The 23,797-nt window shown below is 41.3% G+C and overlaps 1 protein-coding gene across 12 annotated transcripts in view; it reads left to right on the top strand.

Moving 5' to 3' along the window:
* Positions 1-23,797, top strand: part of LOC125172019 (phospholipid-transporting ATPase IB) — a 647,472-nt gene that overhangs the window by 160,624 nt on the left and 463,051 nt on the right. For all 12 annotated transcript variants that reach the window (XM_047869466.1, XM_047869485.1, XM_047869458.1 and 9 more), the window contains 8 exons: positions 827-896; positions 1,890-2,017; positions 3,256-3,367; positions 9,672-9,837; positions 15,018-15,145; positions 15,992-16,069; positions 19,009-19,097; positions 23,357-23,401. In XM_047869466.1, coding sequence (XP_047725422.1) covers positions 827-896; positions 1,890-2,017; positions 3,256-3,367; positions 9,672-9,837; positions 15,018-15,145; positions 15,992-16,069; positions 19,009-19,097; positions 23,357-23,401 — 816 coding nt within the window. The remainder of the gene's footprint in view (positions 1-826; positions 897-1,889; positions 2,018-3,255; positions 3,368-9,671; positions 9,838-15,017; positions 15,146-15,991; positions 16,070-19,008; positions 19,098-23,356; positions 23,402-23,797) is intronic.

A 23,797-nucleotide genomic window follows, 5' to 3' on the forward strand; every position in this document is an offset into this window, starting at 1 on the left:
CAGAAAACCTGGTTTTAATGTGAGATTGTCCCAGCTGACCATGTGTTCCTAGGCTGCTCACTAGTGTTTGAGTCTGTACATTGTGCTAAGCTGTCCGCTGAGTCCGTCATCACACTTAATATCCCCCAAACCCTTGCTGTCCCTGCTATTTACATGAGGAAACAGAAAGATTGAACAACTTCCAAGTCCACACGTGCCACCAATGTAGCAAGAGGAGATTTGGACTCAGCCAGTGGCTTGCAGGTTCCGTTCTCTTAACCACTATGATTAGAAGTAGGAATACAGTATCTTCCATGCTTCTTCTTCATATGTTCTGTCCTTAAAAGTAGGCGTTTGGATTAAAAAGTTACCTGTTGACACAGTAAAAGGTGCAGGGAAGGCTTGCCAAGCCTGTGTCTTGATTCCTGAATGGTGGCTGTTAGCGTTCTTCAAGAGATGTGTTTGTTCTGGCTATGCCTAGGGTAGCTCTTTTGGTCGGGAGCAGACTGAGTCTCAGACTCTAAGGGTCATCCGGACACAGTAGTTGGGTCTTAGCTGGAACATCTTGTGTTTCCCTCAACCCACCAATCCCCTTCTCATTCTTCTTCAGTTATTTCTGTTGTTTAAGGTCAAGCAGCCATTATGTGGGGCCCATAATGGTGGATAATTGGGCGGACCACTTGGTATTGGTATTGAGCCCCAAAGAGGAGGGTCTTTCTGGTCAGTTACTACTGAAGTGGTTGAAGGGCCAGTCAGCAGACACACTTTCTAGTAGAGACTTTATGAGCTGGGAATTTGGGGAAGGGATCTTACTGACCTTTGGCTTTTGAAATTTCTCTTTTCATAGTGAACCTCAGGCGATGTGTTACGTTGAAACAGCTAATCTGGATGGGGAGACGAACCTTAAAATTCGTCAGGTAAAGTTACCTTTTTAGACTTGTGCTGCTACGGAGACCCCCCAGTTGCCAATTTGGTCCACTGTACCAGTCAGTGCTTTTCCTAGAGATAAAAAAGGAATCCCTGGGAAGAATGTGGCTTTTATTCTGAAGGGAACCTCTTCAGAGTGACAGCAAAATTAAAATAGTGAGCTTCATCCAAGTATGAGTCACGAAGGGTATCTTGCCTTAATTTATGTCCTAGATTTCTGCCTGTTAGTGCAGATGGAAAGACATCCTGTCAGCTAGGTTGAGTCACGTGGTGGAAAGGGCAGCATCTGTATGGGGATATGGAGTAGACAAGGTGTGGGTACCTCACTTTACACTATTGTTTTAACTGAGACTTTAATTCTAGAGAGTTATATTTTAGGTATGAAATTTGTGTGCCTTAAAACTGCTCTTACCATATGTTTTCATTCTAGAATGAAAAGTGGTCTTTAATATAGTACAAACTGTAAGCATTTGACATGTACATTTTCTGCATAAAGTTGAATTTGATAGTTCTGTCCATGTATTTTTCTTTCCTACCTCAGGTACTTGATATAGGTAGTTTTTTTTTTTTTTTTTCTGTTTAAAGAAGAGTTGCTAAGTGCTAAATATGATACTAATATAATACTCTATTAAAAGGCTGCTTTATTCTGTTTTTATGACTTGTGTTAAAATAGAACTGATAGAGTGTTCACTCCATAAGGTGTTTGAGTACGTGGTTACTTGAACATGGATGTTCCCAGCACAGTCGTAGAATCTGAACTTTGTACTTCACTGAAATCTTTGGAAACTTTTGCATTAGGTTGCTATAGCGAAGGCTGCATGTAGAGTCTGTCTTGAGGGTCCGGTGGTTTGATTTGTCAGCCTCCCCAGTTATTCCATTTTTGCTGATACATTATTTCTTTTGGATTAACAGTGGGGTTGCTGAATGCCGTCCCTAAACCTGGAAGATTGTGTTCACGTTCCTCTTTTGGTTTAACATTTTAGGGTTTGAGTCACACTGCTGACATGCAAACAAGGGAAGTATTGATGAAGTTATCTGGAACCATAGAATGTGAGGGACCCAATCGCCACCTCTATGACTTCACTGGAAACTTGCACGTAGATGGGAAAAGGTATCACTTTTCACTTTGCACTTAGTTTTAATTTTTTTTCTGTGTTGTTGTTGTTTGTTTGAAATGGAGCTTTGGAAACTATCAGTTTGTTTTTTGATTTCATAATGTCTTAAAATCATGAGATTTTGTAGGTTTCGCATAGATATGAGAGACTGAGCTTTTCCCAAAACACAATTTCAGTCCATATAAACCTTCCCTTAAATTTAAGGAAAGAACTGTTTTTTGTCAAGAAAAACAGCCTGAGGATCTGAAATGAGGTTAACAGCATGGACTGTTTTTTCTGTGTGTATTACCTACCAGGGAGGAGAGATGGTTTGGGCTGCATAAAATTGTCCAGAAAAGCAGAAGAGAAGCATTGAGGGGTATAAGAGCCAATCTGTTTATTAGAGAAACGTCCTTTTGGGTTTTTTTGGCTAGCATTCTTCTAAGTAGCATTTGTGTTTATGGAGTTGAGTGGAAGGAAACGCAATTACCCCCCCCCCCTTTTTTTTTTTGAATATTCACGCTCTGTTGTCTGTATTCTTTTGTCTTTGTCCTCTTGACATTTGTTTGATTGTTAGAGAGTCATTTTTGTCCTTACGTTGATGCGCAGTGTCTCCCTTCTGCCCATCTTTAATCTGCGTGCTCCTTATCCATGCTTCCCACCTTTGCATTTTGAACAGACCCAAAGGGAAGGATCTGATCATGGGAATCAACCCAAAATAACTATGACAGCTGTGACTGCTTTCTTGGTTTTCATTTAGCATGCAGAACCATTCCGTGTTCCATATCTTCATTTTGAATTTCTAAATTATCACCCAGTCCCTTATTTAACCATTAAGTCATCCTTGACAAATTTGATATTATAGCTCTTTTGCTTCTTTTTTGTTGTAATAGTCTCTAAAATAAACTGGGTTTTCCAAATGAATAAGCTTCTGGTTATTTTAGCAATTTCCTTATTGGGTGTGGAGTTTCATAACTGGGTTGTAAGAGAACACGATTCCCTCTAACATTTTTGTAGGAAAAACAATCTATATTTTTTTTCCTCGTGGTGATAAATGGATAGGATGACACTTTTTTTTTTTTTTAGATTAAGGCATTGGTAACCTTTATTGCCCCTGTGTCTCAGTGCAATAATTCAAATTTGACTAAAAGGAACAATCAAACTAATAGACTAATTGTGGGTTTATGTTTAAGGGAAAAGCTCATGCTCATGTGTCACACTATCATTAAATATAAATGTTGTTTCTTATTTTTAGCCCTGTTCCCCTTGGGCCCGACCAGATCTTATTAAGAGGTACACAGCTTAGAAACACTCAGTGGGTCTTTGGCATAGTTGTTTATACTGGACACGACACCAAACTCATGCAGGTAAAACATTTCTATGCTGAAAAACAATGCTGGTTTTAGAATTGATTTTTTCTTTCCGTTTTTCTAGAGTAGAGAGTGCAAATGCAGGTGTTGCATTTGGGAAGCTCAAGTTTGTGACCTAAATTTGGAAAGGACGTACCTGATTCCTTGGGTAGTTTTTCCTGGATTTCTATGATCGTATCGCATGTGTATTATCTCTTGCCTGAAATATCGATGGTCTTTGTTTTCCAGACTGAGGGGGACAAACAGTTCTAACTTATTTTATCTTCTGCACTTAAGCGGGGATTCATTCTAACTTCCTTATTTCTCTGCTTCTCTTCCTCACCCTGTGAATTAGGATTTTACAGTAAATTGTCCTTTTAATTGAACCCTTGGCAATGTAAAATCAGTTATTTTTGAGTTAATGTTTATTCTTCGTACACCAAAAAAAAAAAAAAAAAATTAAGTTGAAATGATTTTGCTCTTTCTCCCTGATCGTGATTTTTAAATTATTATTTGTGGGTTTGAAGCAGCCCTCCTTTGTATTATGATGTGTTTCGCCAGACAGGTTTTGAAATTCTGTATAAATCAGTGTCCTGATGTGTCATTTCTCACATTTCTTTGGTTTCGTTTGGCATCTTACTTTGCTAACGGTTGCCGTTCATGAGAATCGGCTTTCGGCTTGTCTGCTCTTTAGTTTCGCTTCCAAAGCATATATTTGACTGTACTTCTTCGTTCAAAAACATTTAGTGACCACCGTGCACCAAGTCTTGAGCTGGCCTATATGGATGCAATAGTGAAAGGCCCAACTCACCCTCTGGGAGCCACATGGACTAAGGAGTAATGGGGAATTGCCGGGTAGCACAGTCAAGTCCTGTGGGTGACTACAGAAGGGCCGGGCCCCCCAGGATTGGGGCCGTTAGCGGACTCCGTGCTGAAAGCACATTTTAGATGGAGGGTTAGAGAGAGGGGTGCTCTTGAGTTGGTCCGCTCTTTTAATCAGATGACGGAAGAGGAGAGAGTTAACTGTTGACTAGAACAGATGACGTGTTGGAGCCCACGTCCGCCCCAGCTGGGAAATGCAACGGAGTCAGGGTGGCGGGAGGTGGAGGGTGAGGAGGCTTCAGAGGCTCGTGAGGCTCGAAGGCTGCTGCAGCTGCTGCGTGACAGGCCGTGTGGACTGCTCGTCCTGGGGTTTCTTGGGCGGAGAGACCTGAGAGTGAGCCGGGGGAGGGGGAGGCCGACGGTAGGACTGTGGGAGGCTGGGAAATACGGGGCTAAGAGACCACGCATCTGGCGGTCGGAGCTATGGTCGTGAAGACGGGGTGATGGCAGCCCTGGGGCCAAGATGGATGCCTTAAGCCAAATGCTCACCTCCTGGGAGCGTGGGGGCCATGGCCGAGAGGTCGGCGGACTCACTGAGGGAAGAGGCAGAAGGCGGCGTAGCCGAATGACGTGAATGTCACGGGGGAGCGTTTTAACGTGGCATCAGAGGCATAAAGCGTCAGAAGTGCCACCAGCTTCCGAGGCCGAGGCATGTAAGCACCCTCTGCTTGAGGGGCTTCAGGGAAGGAGTGCCCTCACCTGGGTAAGGAAAGCTCCCAGCGGTGGAGGAGGAGGTCGCGGAGAAGTTCCGGGCCTGGGATGGAATGGCATGGCGTGTTGGAATGGCTGCGGGGGAGGGGGGGTGTGTATGAGAGGGTGGGGGTCTGTGGCAGCCCGAAGAATAAATAGTTAGTGAATGCTGAGGCCCTTCTTGGATGGCTCACGATCCTTTGGTGAATCCGAGAGGTGTCTGGTCTGTCCTCCTGACTGGGTCCTCACCAGTTCAGAGCTGATTAGAACACTCCACTAACCAGCTCACTTCTGTTTTGTTTTGGTTTTAAAAAATTTTTTAATGTCTATTTTTGAGAGAGAGAGAGAGAGAGAGAGAGAGAGAGAGAGAGGGGGGGGGGGAGGGGCAGAGAGAGAGAGGGAGACACCGATTCGGAAGTGGGCTCCAGGTTCTGAGCCGTCGGCACAGAGCCCGACGTGGGGCTGGAACTCACAAACCGTGAGGTCGTGACCTGAGCCGAAGTTGGCCGCTTAACCGACTGAGCCACCCAGGCGCCCCAGATCACTTGTGTTTCGATGGTGATGTGACATAGGTGACAAAGAGCTCAAGTTTGGGGCCCCAAGACCGGTGTTTAGATTGTGCATGTTACAAATTTCACCCCTCTCTGAGACTCCTTGTATGCTGGTTGTTTTTTTCAGGGTGACATTGGTAGGGTAGCTTTGTAGCTAAGGTGTAAGAGATAATTAAGTTATGCCTAAAAATGATCTCATCATCTTGTTACTGAGCAAGGTGTGCACAGTTACCTCATGAAGTTTGCGTCTCAGGAGATGGGTGCTTCTCATCACACCTACACGTGATAAACCCATGCGAGGCTTGTTACGTGTTGACTGAGTGCAGAATGATGGAAAGCCCCAGAAACATCTGTGCTAGATGCACCGTGCCTTTAGGACTGGAACAACAACTAAAAATAAGGAGCTTTTAAGTGGAATATAATATAACACCTGTAGCTGGAAACCGTTCTGCTTGTGAACTAACGTTTTTTGTCTGTACGTGTGCTGCTTGACCACAGAGAGGAAGCACAGTTGCTTTAGGGGTCTGCTACTTTTGTGTTCGTTCTTTAAGCTCTTCCCGCAGTGTCTTCCACTCTTCAGAGTTCCCTTGTTTCAAGTTGGGTGTAGTTACACGTGGAAATATTTTCAATATTACAGTTTCTGTTGGTTGATTTAATGGGAAAGGGGTATTATCACATTAATTACAGCAAATACTTAGTGCCTTCATTCATCGTTCTAAGCAATTTGCATGTACTAAATCGTTTATTCCTCACAATGGCCCATATGAGGAAGATACTGTTGTTGTGCCCACTTTCTAGATGAGGGCGCTGAGACCGAGCGTCTAAGTAAGTTACTGAAATGACATACCCACCCGGTAAGAGGGAGAGTTGGGATTCAAACCTAGGCAGTATGGCTCCGGAGGGCATGTTCTCACTAGTTGCTCTGTTGACGGCTCTGTTAGGAGAGAAGAAAATGCGTGAAATTTAGGTCAGTTGGAAGCTTTTTCAGACTCCGACATTTTCACTGGTTTCTGTTACAGAACTCCATTACTCACAAGTAGCAGCGTTTCCTAAGAATTTTGTAGAAGGATTTACAATGCTAGTCAGAATTAACATTACACGCTCATGTCTGCAAGTTGAGATGTTCAGGGAATGGGAGTGAGTAGGCAGAGCTCGGCTCTCCACGAACTACGTGTGATTGAAGCTTTGGGCTCTAATATTGGACATAAGATAGCTTTTTGTAACCCTGTTCACTGGCCAGGACTCAATAGTTGGAAAAGATCAGAAGCCAAGAAACTAATGAAGTCACAGAAATGATGTGTATTGTAATTTTTTTTTCTCTCTGTGCCTCCAGTGAACGTTTGTTAAAAATGATACGATCTTGGGGCTCCTGGGTGGCTCAGTCGGTTAAGCGTCCGACTTTGGTTCAGGTCATGGTTTCATTGCTTGTGAGTTTGAGCCCCACATCGGGCTCTGTGCTGACAGCTCGGAGCCTGGAGCCTGCTTTGGATTCTGTGTCCCCCTGTCTTTCTGCCCCTCCCCCGCTCACACTCTGACTCTCTCTCTGTCTCTCTGTCTGTCAAAAATAAACACGAAAAGATAAGATCATGAGTTTTAAAAGATTGGGATAGGGAGTCTTGGAATGGGTCTCTTGCTCTTTCCATAAGACCAGAGGTGATATGTTGTCCCCATCAACCTGTAGATGGGATTTGATTTTTGATGGGTCAACCTTCACTAATAGACTTCCATTTAGATTCTAAAGGAAATTTTAAAGTCTGTAAAGGACAGGGGTGCCTGGGTGGCTCAGTTGGTCAAGTCTTCGACTTGATTTCAGCTCAAGTCACGATCTCACCGTCATAGGATCCAGCCCTGCATGGAGCATGGAGCCTGCTTGGGATTCTCTCTCTCCTTCTCTCTCTGTCCCTCCCCCATTCATTCTCTCTCTCTCAAAATAAACATTTTAAATTCTTTCTTTTTTTTTTTTTACTACTTATTTTTTGAGAGAGAGAATGAGAACGTGCATGAGTAGGGGAGGGGCAGGGAGAGAGGGAGACACAGAATCCGAAGCAGGCTCCAGGCTCAGAGCTGTCAGCACAGAGCCCGACGCGGGGCTCGAACCCATGAAGCGTGAGATTGTGACCTGAGCTGAAGTCGGAAGCTTAACTGACTGAGCCACCCAGTTGCCCCATAAAATAAACATTAAAAAAAAAGTCTGTAAAGGACAAATAATTCAGAGAACTGAAGTGAAAGGGAGAAGAGAGGATATAAAGGAAAATTCTGCTGGGCTGTTTAAATACTTAAGCACTTCAAAATTGCCAGTGAAATGATTCCCCACCTCCCCACCCCTACAGGAAACCAGATCACGAGGGTGGCATTTGTGGGTTTGGTGACAGTTTCAGCGATGTTGTGGAACAGTATTCTCGAGGGAGCGTAGGGATGGCTTGCTCCCTGTTTTCATCTTGATTTTGTTATGTTGTGACTTGATCCATGTTTTTATTTTTGGAGACCTTCTCATCCTGGGTTTTTTTAATGATCAGATGAATGAAAAATAGTGAAGAGTCATGAGTTAAGTTTTGAACAAGGCACCATTTTTAAGGCCAGCGAGTGCCCTTCAAGCTTTCAAATCACCCGATTTTCACAAACCAGTGTTGGCACCTGAGAGACCAGGCTCATGACTCCTGGAGGGAGACTTGCAGACCGCAGCCTGTGTCCTTCTGCCCCTATCCAGTTCCTGGCTCCTGATTTAATCCAGGGGCGGCTCACCTCCAGGAATGGACTATTACCATCTTCGGGGTTACTATATCAATTCCCTATCACTGCTCTGCTGTAACAAATTATAGGGACTCAGTAGCTTAACACAACATGAAGTCGTCATGTTATCTAGTTCTTTAGGTCAGAAGTCTGATATGGGTCTCACCCCTGTCATGACCCCTGCAGGACAACATTCCTTTCTAGAACACTCCAGGAGGTTCTAGAGGAGAATCTTTTCCTTGCTCTTTCCAGCCTTCTAGAGGCGTCCTGAACTTCTTGGTTCGTGACCCCCGTTTTCCATTGTCAAAGACGGCAGTATTGTACGCCTTGGACTAGTCTTGTGTCTCCCTCTGACGGTAGCCAGGAAAGGATCTCTTCATTTTCTGTTTTTAAGGGCCATGTGATTAAATTGGACCCACTTGGCTAATCTAAAATAATCTCCCCAAATCATGTCCTTAATTTAATTATATGCAGAGCCCCTTTTATCACATAAAACAACGTATTTACAGGGTCAAAGTATTAGGGCATGGGCATCATTGGGGAACCATTCATTGTTTGCCCTGGCGCAATTAGAATCAGAATTTTTAGTAAAATGACTTCAGGTGCATAACTGTCCAGTGTGAACAGTTCTACTGACTTTTCCAGTGCTAAGAGGATGTAGTCCCAAATTTTCTACCTGAGAAGCAGCGGTCCTTGAATCCGGCTTTAACGAATCTTTCTAAACTGACTTGCCGACACTGGCCTCTGTTTGAGCTGGGATGGTTTCCCCACTGGCAGTCAGGAATTAGACCGTACGTGTTTGTTGATGGTTAGGCTGTCTTCCACTTTTGTCTTACTTTCCTCTCTACATTTTGTTTATAACTTAAGATTGTACTCTGATTTCTCACGACCACTAGAGTTTTCCTCATGTACCTGCTTGTTCCTTGTTGACTTTTCCAAATGAGCCCTTTGTCCATTCATTTTGACACCTAATCATGTCAACACCTATTTTGCATTTTCGGTGTCTGTGTGTCTGTGTAGGTCTTTTTTCCCCTCCATTTTGAGGGGAAAATACATACTTGAAAAATAGTTCTTTGTATTTTAATTGTAGAGCTATGTTACTTTGGACATTCACTCTAGATTCTTATGGTACAGAATCTTTAAGTTTCTCTTGCATTAAAAACATCCTGTTTTAAACTGACTTTAAATGATTTAGAACTTGTTTTCTCAGATTGCAAAAGTAGCCAATTTTGTACTAAAATGTAATCATTAAGTACAGATTGAAGCGTGAAGAGTTGAAATGTGTTCTTTATTTCAAACATTGTTGATTCAGGAGTGTGGTGCACTTTTTAATTCCATTAGTTATTGGGAAAAAATACAGTCTTTTACTTTTTATGTGTTGAATTTGGTTAACTTGCCTCCTTTTCTCCCCACTCCTTAACCTCAAACCTGTTCTGTGACACTTACTGATTTTCACTGCTGTTGTACAGAATTCCACAAAAGCACCTCTCAAAAGATCCAATGTTGAGAAAGTGACCAATGTGCAGATCCTGGTGTTGTTTGGCATCCTCTTGGTCATGGCCTTGGTGAGCTCGGTGGGGGCCCTGTACTGGAATGGGTCTCAAGGTGGAAAGAACTGGTACATCAAGAAGATGGGTAAGTGTCTGGCTGGAGTGCTTGTTGAAGTAAGATTAAACCAGTTTTGGAGAATCCTTTCAAGTACGGTTTATGTGGGTGGCCATGCCCATCCTTCATTCTTTTGGCTACTCTCTATAAGGCCAGCCTTTTTGGAAGATTAGGAGTCATGTGATGAAATGAAGATTGACATATTTGGGGATTGTTTTATATTCAAATGATTATATTTTTAATGATTTTTTTGAGTTACTTTCTTAGTGGTTGCTCTTAGGGATTAATGTCTCAGTTTATGGGCATCTGCCTCTAATACTAACTTAATTCCAGTAAAATACAGAAATTTTACTCCAGTATGGATTCATTTCTTTGCCTGCTTTGTGCTATTATCATATAAATTAGGTCTATGTTATCAACCTAGTAATACATTGTTATGGTTGTTGCTTTATATAATCTAGTGTCTATTAAGCAAAAAAAAAATGTAGAGTTGTTTTACATTAACCTACTTATTTACTATTTCTGGTACTCTTTATTTCTTCCTGTAGATTTGAGTTACCAGCTTGTGTTATTTCTTTGCTTCATAATAGCTTGGTCCTCTGATTCCTTTGTGCTGTCCTATATTACATCTGTATATAAGTCCAACGGTGCAATTTGCCATGTTTTTTTAAATCCAAAAGAAAGGATAAAGAGAAGTACCTGTGTAATTACTTGTACTGATATCCTTTGTTCATATGGATTTAATTCCTGTCTGGTGTCCCTTCCTTTCATCCCCGGGGAATTTCCATTGGTATTTCTTGTAAGGCAGACTGGATAGCAACAAATTGTTTTCATCTTGGAATGTATTCGTTTCTCCTTTGTGTTTGAAGCAGAGTTTTGCTGATACAGGATTCTTGTAGAATTCTTGCTTGGTGTTCTTTTCCTACCAGTACCTTGCACGTGCCATCTCACTGCCTTCTGGCCTCTGTTGTACTGATGAGAAGTCAGCTGTTAATCCTACTAAGTTTTCCCTTGTATGTGAATGATTTTCCTGTTGCTGCTTTCACAATTGTCCTGGGTTTTCAGTAATTTTGAGTTTCTTTCATTTGGAGTTTGGTGAGCTTTTTGGATGTGTCCATTAATATTTTTCATCAAGCGTGGGAAGTTTTTTAGCTACGATTTATTCAAATATTGTTTCTGCCACATCTTCACTTCCTTCTCTTTCTGGCAGTTCCATTATGCACATATTGGTCCACATGATGGGATTTTATTAGGCTCTGTTAGTTTTTCTTATTCTGTTTTCTTTCTATTCTTCAAATTGGGTAATCTCTATTGATCTGCATTCGAGTTTGTCTGTTACTCTCCTCTGCTGCCTCACGTCTGGTCAGCTTCACGGGGATTTCTTTAATTTCAATGATCATACTTTTCTGTTTCAGAATTTCCATTTGGTTCTTCTATCTTTTTATCAGTGTTCTCTGATCAGTCGTTGTCATCGTGCTTTCTTTTAATTCTTTAAACAGTTTCTTTTAGTTCTTTATAATAGCTTTGAAGTCTTTGGTCCATCATTTGGGTCCCCCTCAGAGGCATTTCTTTTTGTCTTGTTTCCTTGTATGTTTCATATTTTTGCTGTTGGTTGTTGAAACCTGGGTGCTTTAGATAATATGTTGCAGCAATTCAGGACGGTTTCCTCTTCCTCCTGGGGTTTGTTGCTGTTTTTTGTTTACCTGTTTAGTGACTTGCCTGGAAAAATTCTGTAAAGTGTTTTCTCCTGCCTCTTACTGCTCAGTTTTAGTCCCATGTTTTTAAAACTGTTGAGATGTATAGTTTAAGCTATATCAAGGTTTTTAGTATATTCCTATTTGTGCTACCTTTAGCCCTTACCTAGCTTGAATGTTTTCATCACTGTAGAAAGAAACCCTATCCTCATTAGCACTCACTCTTCTTGGTTTTATCTTTAAGCCTGGATTCCTAGGGTCAGCATAGCTTAGGGGTCATGCAGTGATTGGTCAGAGGTTGTGCTTAAACGCCTTGACATAGTAAGGTCGTGCTAAAACTCCTTTGTTGTTTGATCTGTGTGTGGCTGTGGAATACCTTCAGTGTTTGGGGAATTTAAAGTCTGACCAGATTCAGCCGGGGACTGGTAGTTCGTAAGTCTCTCTCCTAAGCAAGTGCAGCCTTGTGCGTGGACATGATTTTCTGGACCACCAGGGTGGAGTGTGATCTTTCCAAGGTTTCTTCGGTCATTTATTTCCACAGATATCCCTTTTTGATTTCTAGCTGGCCTTCTGTTTTGTTTGTTCCTACTAGTACCGTGAGATGTACGTCTTCCCTGATTGTTAGCCCCTCGGATCCCTATTCTTTTTGGCGTGCCCTCGGCATGGCTGTTTTTGTGCTGTGTTCCAAATAATGACATCTTCCTCAGGCTAGTCCTGTCCTGACAACCTGCCTTCCTCTGGAGTCGCGGCCTGCCTCACCCTGGGATAGAATTTCTCATGGAGCTGGGGTCGGGGGCATGAGAGACGCAAGTCCCGTCTACCCACCCCGAACAGAATTTGAGCATCATGGCTCAAAGGGAAAGAAGAGGGAAATAGCCTCTGACTTAAATGCCAGAAGTTTCCACTTAGATTAAGTAGATATTTTTAAATGCATGCTTTTGAATTTTTTTTTGTAGGCACTGTGATTAATTTCCAAGCACTTGAACTACTTGTTTTTGATAATTTTGTCCAGTTCTATTGCTTCCTGTTTTGAGAGATTTGCTAAGCTTCTTATAGAGCAATTCCAGAAGACAAATCAATTTAATGAAAAAATATTGAGAACTAAATTTGAATTTTAAAACTTTTGAATCTTTTCTTGAAGTTTTTGTTATTCCTATCTTTAAATGTATTTTGGTTAAACTGTCAAAACATTTTTTTCCTTTTCTAATTATCTCATGCAGAAAAATCAAACACTTTTAACTGCTCAGGAGAACTATCGTTGCAACTTTCACAAGTATGACCAGGACTCAAGTTGTAGGTTGGATCAACACCCTTGGTTTTGTTCTTAAAATTTGGATTTGGGGGGCGCCTGGATGGCGCAGTCGGTTAAGCGTCCGACTTCAGCCAGGTCACGATCTCGCGGTCCGTGAGTTCGAGCCCCGCGTCGGGCTCTGGGCTGATGGCTCAGAGCCTGGAGCCTGTTTCCGATTCTGTGTCTCCCTCTCTCTCTGCCCCTCCCCCGTTCATGCTCTGTCTCTCTCTGTCCCAAAAATAAATAAACGTTGAAAAAAAAAATTAAAAAAAAAAATTGGATTTGGACTGTATTATATGTCTAGCTTCAAATATGAAGACTGATACTTTCTGTACATACATAGTTTCAAAATATCATGATCTGGATAAATAAACAGCATTGGCCACTATCTTGGTATACAGGATTTGTGGGAACTGGCACTTAAATTGCCTAATGGGGTGCCTGGGTGGCTCAGTCAGTTAAGCGTCCAACTTTGACTCAAGTCATGATCTCGTGGTTCATGAGTTCAAGCCTCCCATTGGGCTATGGGCTGACTGGTTGGAGCCTGTGTCTCCCTCTCTTTCTGCCCTTCCCCCACTCCCCAAAATAAACAAACATTAAAATAAATAAGTAGCCTAATGTCAAATTCCAGTACTAGCTGGATGATTTATGGTGGAAGAATGGTCTCTCTGTCCCACCCATAATGCTCTCTGCTTTGTTTTCCTATGGAAAAGTTGGCGTAGCTCTGGCAAGAGCCGTCGGACTTCACATTCGCATTGTCGGTCTTGGAGCTGTGACTTCATCTTCTATCAGCTTCTGTCCTCGCTCACCTCCACTTGATTGCTTTTGTTTGGCTGAATGAACTTTTATGCATAGGGTCTCTCCTGAATGTACTCTACTTACTGACACTGTGATGATCCGAAGCAATTTTTGGCCTGTATTGAAACCTGACATTTGAAATTTCTTAATACGCGATTCTCATCGGCAGCTCTTCCTGAGCAAATTAAACCTCGGGGACATTTGTCGACTATTGGTACTTAGAGATGCTGTTGAGCAACTATATAATTCAAAAGAACAAGATAGCAAAGTGACCTGTTAGAAAGAAAAGAAGCATTTGGCAGGGAAAATAGAAGCCTTAGTGGGTGAGAAGAAGTGAAGGGTTGGGGCGAAGGTCACAACAGCCACTGACCAGCTTGTGCCCCCTCCCTGTCATCCTTCACCAGCCCTTTATCTTGCCATCACAACTACCCTCTAGAACTCTACAGCTGAGTCAAACCACCACCATTGGACTAATGTCCTGGGGAGGAAAAACTCAACTGGGGCTTCAAGTCCCTACAAACTCCTAATCTCCAATCCTAGCCTTCGCTTTCTTGAAACACCCATTCCCCTCAAGAGGCATTTTTAAATCCAGACCTTCAGCCGGCTGCAATCCTCCCTCCCCCCTTGCCAAGTTAAGATCATACCACTTTTTCCTTCAACCGGAGTGTCATGCTCATTAGGAAAAGAACTTTTCTCTTTTGATACGGACCTCTTTTCCCTCTCCTGGTCCCTTTTCCTGGCCACACTGACCCTACTTCTGCCTTGGATTCTGTCCTCTAGGGGTCTTGTTCCATCCTTAGGGGTCCTCCTCTGTTAAGATTTCCTTCTCTTACCTTCAGTAAATAGGCTCAAGTCTTCCTACCTCTCTCTCTTTGCCCGCCACCAGTGACACTTGCTTTTTTGTACCTTACACGCTCTTTGGAGGATTCCAAATAGACTCTGACCTTATTAATGAGGTCGTAGATATTCCTTACAGCCATTTGAAATGCCTACTTTTTCTACATCCTTTTTGGTTAGCTGGCTTGTCTCTTTCTGCCAAAATTGGACTAAAGCCTCCTCCGGATGGCCTTCAGCGACTATGCCTTCCCATTGAAAAACCTCCTGTCCGGGTTTCAGCAATGCCCTACGAACTCCTCCTTCAGTAGATGTAGCCTGCTGCATGGACGGTGAGGGGCATGCTGGCTCCTGCTTCCTCTCCTCCCCCATAACCTCCTGTTAGAAGCCAGCTCTCTGGTGGAAGGGATTCTATTAACAGTCTTGGTATGCACTGTATGCCACGTAGTAGGTGCTCACAGTGTTGTAACTCGGAGCTCTCAATTTATACATAAACCACGAACGTCTTTTAGAAAAGTTCCACAAGAATAAAGGAAAGGGAAACCGAGTGGAGACGAACTAAAGCTCACAGATGCTCTGCTTTTCTTCCACAGACACGACCTCGGATAATTTCGGCTATAACCTGTTGACGTTCATCATCTTGTACAACAATCTGATTCCCATCAGTCTGTTGGTGACTCTTGAGGTTGTGAAATACACTCAAGCCCTTTTTATAAACTGGGTGAGTATCACAGCAGAGCTTCAAAGTTGGGTGACTGGAGCAAGGTCAACCAGTGTTTTCTCCCGTTGGCTCAGAGCCTCTCAGGCGAGTTCCCAGGAAAGGAAGAACGTGGTTAATTTAGGATTGGGTCTGGGACTTAAACTGGCCAGACGACTGGCAGGGGGTCTCTGGCAAGGCTGTCGCTGAGCCGGTGGTGGCAAGGACCAGTTGCCTGGGACCTCCGCCTCCCGGTCTGTGAAAGGGGAGGACGTGGGTGCCCATTCAGGGGGTCCTTGTGAGGATTAAGTGAGATAATGCAGGCAGAGTGCTCAGCGGGCGAATGTCTTCGGGTGAGTGGGGACGAAGTGGCTGCAAATGCGTTCCTGCATTTACAGTCTAATTAGTGCCGCAGGAAAGGTCTCGTAGGTGTGTCTGTTTTAGTGTGCACCGTATATCAAATTCACCGTGACCATATACACTTGGATTCTGTTGCGAGAGTGGAGGTGGAATTTTTCGGGAGCTACCATGGCCATTAAGCAGTGAACTTCAGCCAGTGCTTGTAGACTGGGCGCCTTCCTGTGCATTGTTATTTGATCTTGCCGGCAACCCTGTGAATGAGGTATTGGCTGATCACAAGCATGGGTTGGACTAGGTCATGCAGTGATCGTCTTGCAACCAAATCTTCTGTGTATAAATTGCATATTGTCTTCTATCACAGTGTTCTCTATACTAATGGCCATTGTACTTCCCCACCCAAATGAGCATTTCTACTCTCAGTTGTAGCCGCTTTTCTGCGTTGATCTGAGTGAAGGACTAATGGTATTTATTTTCTGAAGCGTCCTCCCCACCCCCTCCTCTCTCTCTCAGGACACAGATATGTATTATCTAGGAAATGACACCCCTGCGATGGCCAGGACCTCAAACCTTAATGAAGAGCTGGGGCAGGTGAGAGCTTCTCTGGGAACTTTGGTAGTGGTGACGTGAGCATCTGGGGAGGCCAGTGCTAGAACCATCAGACATTTTGGAAAAATAGTTCTCTGGGAATGTGGTTTTGATGTCTGAAGATACATATTTATATCTATATCTACATACATCTATATATAGATATATATAATATTGAAAGTACAATATTATTAAATAGAAATGTTAGTTGGTTTTCACCTGCTTTTTTGAGGCATCAGTGTATTTTATTACCTAGAAGGTACCTGCAAAAAAATTAACACAAAAACTAAAGTGCAACGTTAGTTTGGATATTAAAATTGTTTATCAGGAGGAAATGATGGGGAAAACCATGATTCACACATGCAGGTATGGGGTAACCTTACAAAACATGAGGGAACTAATTTGAAGGGACGTAAATCTATTACATTTCTCACATGTTTTAGATTTTGTTTCTGGAACATTCCGGGGAACGAGTTTCTTTTCTGCTCTCACCTTTGAAACCCCTGTTGCCTTTAATGAGTTGCGTTTGCGTTTTATCTTCATCCTGTGTTGAAATTACTGTAAGGAACGCCCTCTTTTGAACACATTGGAATTAAAGGTTGTAATTTCCTTTTATACATCTTATTTAAACCTCCCAACAGCCCTGTAAGGTGGGTGCTATATATATATGTCAGACTAAATTTGCCTCCTCTTTGAATGCTTTTTCAGTTTTTCAGGTAAAGTTAATCTCTCTTCCATGTCTCCATGACAGTCCCTCCAAATGTAAAAACAGTAAAATAAGAGACACGACAGTGACGTGGTGTCTATTTCTGTCCTGAACCTTTCGAGTCTATTCGAGGGTGTGGATGTGCCCAATGTGAAGTCTTTGGTTGCCTTGGTCGTAGTCTAACACGGTGCTCAGTTGACCGTTGTTCTCGGGACGCGTTAAGTTGGATCCGAGTAATTGATGGATTACAAGTGCTCACGTTGTACCCAGGATAATAATTCATCCTGATTGGGAATATGGGAAAAGTTTGCTTGGGGTCAAGCTCTACCTAGTTTTGACTTGGAACTTAAGGATAAGTTAAAATTCAACAGGCAGAATGAGAGCAAATCTTGATAATTCCTTCTTAGAAAACTTTCATTTTTAACGTTGTGATATAATATTTTAATTTTTAAAAAAGAGGGGCAGAAGGAAACTCTGCTTATTGGAAGGCTGATTCTACTGAATTTTTTATACCCCTAGACCTACTGCATGTAAAAACTTACTTACAGGGACACCTGGGTGGCTCAGTCGGTTGAGCATCCCAATCTTGGTTTTGGCTCCGGTTCGTGAGTTCAAGCCCCTCACTGGGCTCTGTGCTGGTAGCACAGACCCTGCTTGGGATTCTCTCCGGCTCTCTCTGCCCCTCCCCCACTCACACTGTTTCTGTCTCTCTCAAAATAAATAAGTAAACTTAAAAAAAAAAAACACTTATGGTTGAAGCATTAATTACCCATACTTCACTGATTTTTATTTCTATGTAATAGTTGACTTCTTTAGGAACATTACTAATTTTCCTTTACTTGAAGACCCTTTGATTGCTTTAAAAATAATTCTTAGTGCATTTGCTTCTATCGTTTCATTAAGAGAAAGTACAGAATAAATATTCACACATTAATCCCTCTTCCATAAAACAGTAAAGCATGGCTTCTGCCTTGTGATCCCTGGAGTATATCTAGTAGCAATCATGGCTCCTCTTTAGAAAACCACCGAGAAACTGGAATTTTTACAGGAGACAGTTCTGTTAATTATTCTCCCTTCACCAATCCATGACCTCATTTCCCAGATGTTCTGTATCTTCTGGCCAAACTCTTTGTTTCATAGATGTGGAAAGCGGGGCCCAGAAGGAGGAGGTGACTTTCCCAGAGTCCACATTAACTAGTTTGTGTCCAGAGCCTGAACTGGGCAGCCATCCTCCTATGCTCTTGAGCTCTTTTCCCTCTTCCCCATCACATGATCCACTGGAGAGAACGTAACTCGCACAGCACATGTGCATTTGGAGTTCATCTCTTTTCAGCTAATCGTGACCTCTAGAAATATCTCTTTTCACCTTTGTATATTGGGAGCTTTGTGTGTTAAATCTGTAAAACTTTGTATCTCAGAAGGTTCTATAATCTATAGCACGTCTGTGCTGCCTCTGTGTAATCTTAACTGTTACTATGATGGAGGACCTTCATGTTTGTTCTGTGTTGTTTCAGGATATGCTTTCTTAATCCAATTAGGAGTGGAGTGAGAAAAAATGTCTTGAGGGTTGCCCAAGTCTGAGCTTGTTGTCTTGATATATTGAACGCTTAGACCAGGGTGCCGTATGAGATCGTGGGACTGTCCTGGAGAGTGATGTGTCCTTGTGGAAGGACCTAGTGCTTGTGCTTAGAGATGGATGTGGCAGCAGGACTGTTATCGAGGCCCCTCCTTTGCACGTTTCCACACAACTGCATTCTAGGCTTGGTTAGTGGACAAGGTTTTCTTGTTTTTTTTTGTTTGTTTTTTAATTAAAAAAATATTTATTTATTTTGGGGGGAGATAGAGAGTGAGCAGGGGAGGGGCAGAGAGAGAGGGAGACACGGAATCCGAAGCAGGCTCCAGGCTCTGAGCCGTCAGCACAGAGCCCGACGTGGGGCTCGAACTCACAGGCAGCGAGATCATGACCTGAGCCGAAGTCGGACACTTAACCTATTGAGCCACCCAGGGGGCCCAGTGGTCTATGCATTAAATGTATTTATATATTTAATATGTAATTATAAAATATGTTGTAACATTATAATATGTATAATTATAAAACGTGTTTTACTTGCTCTGAGGGAATTTACCTTTTAAAATTAATGGAGATTTTTGAAAAATAGAGAAGGAAAGACTGTATTTATTTGTGTTGATATCTTACTACAGTTTTGATGTACATCTCTTCCGTTCTTTGATTTAGGTGAAATACCTATTTTCTGATAAAACTGGAACTCTTACATGCAATATCATGAACTTCAAGAAGTGCAGCATTGCTGGGGTAACCTATGGGTAAGTTTGTTTATCGCTTAAAATTTGATTTGCATTCTTCCAGCAAAACAACTTTATTTTTAGTTGCTTAGTCAAATACCTTTTTGGTATTTGGAAAGGATATTTGTAAGAGATTTAGATATGTAGTAACTACTGAATGGGTTTAAAATGTAAAGGGTCCCAACTTTGAACAGTTAACACAGTTTATTTCTGCAAATATTTACCTGGTAAGAAATCCCTGGATTTAATGTTATAAATTTAATTTTAAAACTTTAATGCTATAAATTTAACTTCTTTAAATTTATAACCTAATAATTAGAAATGTCTTACTCCTATTTTTACCTGAATGCCTTTTTTTTTGTTTTTTTTTTTATTGATGTATAGCTGGCATGTAACTTTGTTAGTTTCAGATGTATTACATAGTGATTCAGTGCTGGTATATATTGCAAAAATGGTCCCCACAGTAAGTTTAGTTAACATCTGTCACCACACATAGTTACAAAATTGATTTTTTCTTGCACTGCAGCTTTGAAGGTCTATTCTTTTAGCAACTTTCAAATATGCAGTATAGTATTTATTATTAACTACAGTCACAATGTTGTAGGTTAAATCCCCATGACTTATTTTATAAGCGGATGTTTATCTTTTGCACCTTTCACCCATTTTGACCACTCCCCACCCCTTGTTTCTGGCAACCACTAACCTGTTCTCTGTATCTGTGAGCTTGCTTGCTTTGTTTGTTTGTTTGTTTGTTTGTTTTGATTTCACTAAGATCATGTGGGATTTGTCTTTCTCTGGCTGGCTGGTTTCACTTAATACCTTCAGGGTCCATCCATGTTGTCACAAATAGCAAGATTTCCTTTTTTATGGCTGAGTAATATTGTCTTGTACATATGTACCATATTTTATTTATCCTTTCATCCATTTATAGACAGTGAGGATGTCTTGACTATATCTTGACTATGTAAATAATGCTGCAGTGAACATGGGGTGCAGATATCCTTTTGAGTTTGTGTTTTTATCTTCTTAATACCCAGAATCTTTCATAAATACCCAGAATTGGAATTGCTGGGTCATACGGTGGTTTTATTTTTAAGTTTTTGAGGAACTTCCATATGGTTCTCCATAGCAGTTACACCAATTTACAGTCCCACCAGAAGCACACAAGAGTTTCCTTTCCTCCACCTCTTTGCCAACACGTCTTATTTCTTGTAACCATTCTAACAGGTAGGAGATGATAGCTCATTGTGGTTTTGATTTTCATTTACATGATGGTTAACACATCTTCATGTACCCGTTGGCCATCTGTTGGTATTCTTTAGAAAAATGTCAATTCAGATCTTCTGCCCATTGTAAAAACATGTTTATTTTTGAGAGAGCAAGTGAGCATGAGTGGAGGAGGGGAAGAGAGAGAGGGAGATAGAGGACCCAAGGTGGTCTCTGCGTGCACAGCAGAGAGCCCGATATGGGGCTCGAGATCATGATCTGAACCGAAGTCAGATGCTTAACCCATTGAGCCACCCAGACATCCCTCCTTCTGCTCATTAAAAAAAAAAAAATTTAATGTTTATTTACTTTTGAGAGACAGAGAGAGACAGAGTGTGAGCGGGTGAGGGGCAGAGAGAGGGAGACACAGAATCCGAAGCAGGCTCCAGGCTCCAAGCTATCAGCACAGAGCCCGACGCGGGGCTCGAACTCACAAACTGTTGAGATCGTGACCTGAGCCGAAGTTGGACACTCAGCCGATGGAGCCACCCAGCCTCCCTCCTTCTGCTCACTTTTAATCAGATTATTTTTTTTTCCATTGACTTGCATGAGTTCTTCATATATTTTAGATATTAAGTCCTTACCACGTATATGATGTTCAAATATTTTCTTCGATTCAGTAGGTGGCCTTTTCATTTTGTTGATGGCTTCCTTTGCTGTGCAGAAGCTTTGTAGTTTGGTGTAGTCCCACTTGTTTATTTTTGCTTTTTGCTGCCTTCGCTTTTGGTGTCAGATCCAAAAAAATCATCGCCAAGATCAATGTCTAGGAGCTTATACCTGTATTTACTTGCAGGAGTTTTATGGTTTCAAGTCTAACGTTCAAGTCTGTAGTCCATTCTGAGTGAATTTTTGTGTATGGTGTAAGATAGCTGTCCAGTTTGTTGAAGAGATTTATCCATTTATTGAAGAGATTGTCCTTTCTCTGTTATGTATTCTTGGCACTTTTGTCAGAAATTAAGTGACCATATTGCATGGGTTCATTTCTGGGCTCTCCTTTCTGTTCCATTGATATCTGTGTCTGTTTTTATGCCAGTGCTATCCTGTTTTGAGTACTGTAGCTTTGTAATATAGTCTGAAACCAGGCTGTGTCACGTCCCTGGCTTTGTTCTTGTTTTTCGAGATTGCTTTGGCAATTTAGGTCTTTTATAGTTCCATACAAATTATAATTATTTGTTGTTTCTGTGAAAAATGCTATTGGAATTTAAATGGTAATTACATTGACTCTGTAGATTGCTTTGGTTTGTACGGACATGTTGACAGTAAATTCTTCTCATCCATGGACATAGAATATCTTAATATTTATTCGAGTCTTTGTATTCTTTCATGTCTTACGGCTTTCAGTGTGTCAGGTTTTGCATCTCCTTGGTTGAGATTTTTAAATTTCTCTTATGATTCAGTGTTAGTCTGTAGAAATACAACTGACCTTTGCTAAATTCATTTGTTTTAATAGTTATTGGTGGACTCTTACAGTTTTCTATATATAGTATCGTGTCATCCGCAATTAGTGACAATTTTACTTCTCTCTGAATTGGGTACCTTTTATTTTTCTTGCCTGATTGCTGTGGCTGGGATATCCAGTGCTGTGTTGAATAAAAGTGGCAAGAGTGGCCATCTTTGTTTGGTTCCTGATTTTAGAGGAAAAGCTTTCGGCTTTTCACTATTAGGATGTTAGCTGTGGGCTTGTCACATGCGACCTTTATTATGTTGAGGTATGTTCCCCTATAGCCATTTTGTTGAGAATGTTTGTCATAAATGGATGTTGAATTTTGTCTAATACTTTTTCTACATGTAGTGAGATGATCATATGATATTTATCCTTCATTTTGTTAATGTTGTGTGTCACATTGATGGAATATAGATGTTGAACCATCCTTGTATCCTGGAATAAATCCCAACTGATCATGGTGCATGATTTTTTTTAACGTATTATTATATTCAGTTTGATAATACTTTGTTGAGGATATTTGCATCTGTGTTCACCAGGGGTACTGGCCTCTAATTTTCTTGTGGTGCCCTTAACTGGTTTTGGTATCAGGGTAATGCTGACCTTGTAAAAACAGTTTGGGAGGTTCTCTCCTTTTCTGTTTTTAGGAAGAGTTTGATAAGTATTGGTATTCTTCTTTGAATGTTTGGGAGAATTCACTAGTGAAGTTGTCTGGATGTGACTTTTGATTGTTAGGCTATTGATTACTGACTTGATCTCCTTACTAGTAGTCAATCTAAGATTTTCTATTTCATCATAATTCAGTCTTGGTATGTTGTAGGTTTCTAGGTATTTATCCATTTATTTCTTACATGTTGTCCAATTTCTTGGCATATAATTATTGATAGTATCTCTTATGAGCCTTCATATTTATATTGTATCACTTCTTTCATTACTGATTTTGAGTCCTGCTTTTTTCTGCTGAGTCTAGCTAAAGGTTTGTCAATTTTGTTTATCTTTTTAAGAACCAGCTCATAGTTTCATTGATCTTTTTTTTTCCCTCTATTTCGTTAATTTCTGCTCTAATCTTTGCTACTTTCTTCCTTATGCTAAGGAAGTTAGTATACTAAGGACGTTGTGTCATTTGTTCTTTTTCTAGTTTTTTGAGGTATAAAACTAGGTAATTTGGGATTTTTCTTGATTTTTCGTGCAGGCATTTATCGCTGTGAACTTCCTTCTTAGAATTGCTTCTGCTACATCCCATAAGCTTTACTATGTTGCATTTCCATTTTCTTTTGTCTACCCGTGTTTTTTTTTTTTTTTATTTCTCTTTTGATTTCTTCTTTGACCCATTCGTTGTTCAGTAGTGTGTTGTGTAATCTCCACATATTTTTGAATTTTCAGTTTCATTCTGGTAATTGAGTTCTGGTCCTACCATTATGGTTGAAAATGATGCCTGATATGACGTAAGTTTCCTTGACTTTGTGAAGATTTGTCTCGTGCCTAATATATGATCTATCCCGGAGAATGTTTTATGTGAGTGCCTCTCTTGATCAGTTTTATGAACACTCTGTTTCCCTTTCTCTGGCAGTCATTTTCCAGAATTGACAAGAGAACCATCCTCAGATGATTTTTGGTAAGTGGATTCTAGCACTTCTTGATGTCTTAGTGGGAAGGGTTTTGGAACAATTCTATATTGTCATTTTCGCTTAAATATTTTGTTAATAAAAGTTTCATATTTCTTTTTGCAAGAGAGAACCAAACTAAAATTAAACATGAATATGCTTTTAAAAGTAATAGCGGAACTACAAGGATTTTTTTTTTAATTTTTTTTTTTAACATTTATTTATTTTTGAGACAGAGACAGAGCATGAACGGGGGAGGGGCAGAGAGAGAGGGAGACACAGAATTGGAAGCAGGCTCCAGGCTCTGAGCCATCAGCCCAGAGCCCGATGCGGGGCTCGAACTCACGGACCGCAAGATCGTGAGCTGAGTTGAAGTCAGACGCTTAACCGACTGAGCCACCCAGGCG

This window comes from Prionailurus viverrinus, chromosome A1 (assembly GCF_022837055.1).
Source record: "Prionailurus viverrinus isolate Anna chromosome A1, UM_Priviv_1.0, whole genome shotgun sequence".
In the NCBI taxonomy this organism is placed as follows: domain Eukaryota; kingdom Metazoa; phylum Chordata; class Mammalia; order Carnivora; family Felidae; genus Prionailurus; species Prionailurus viverrinus.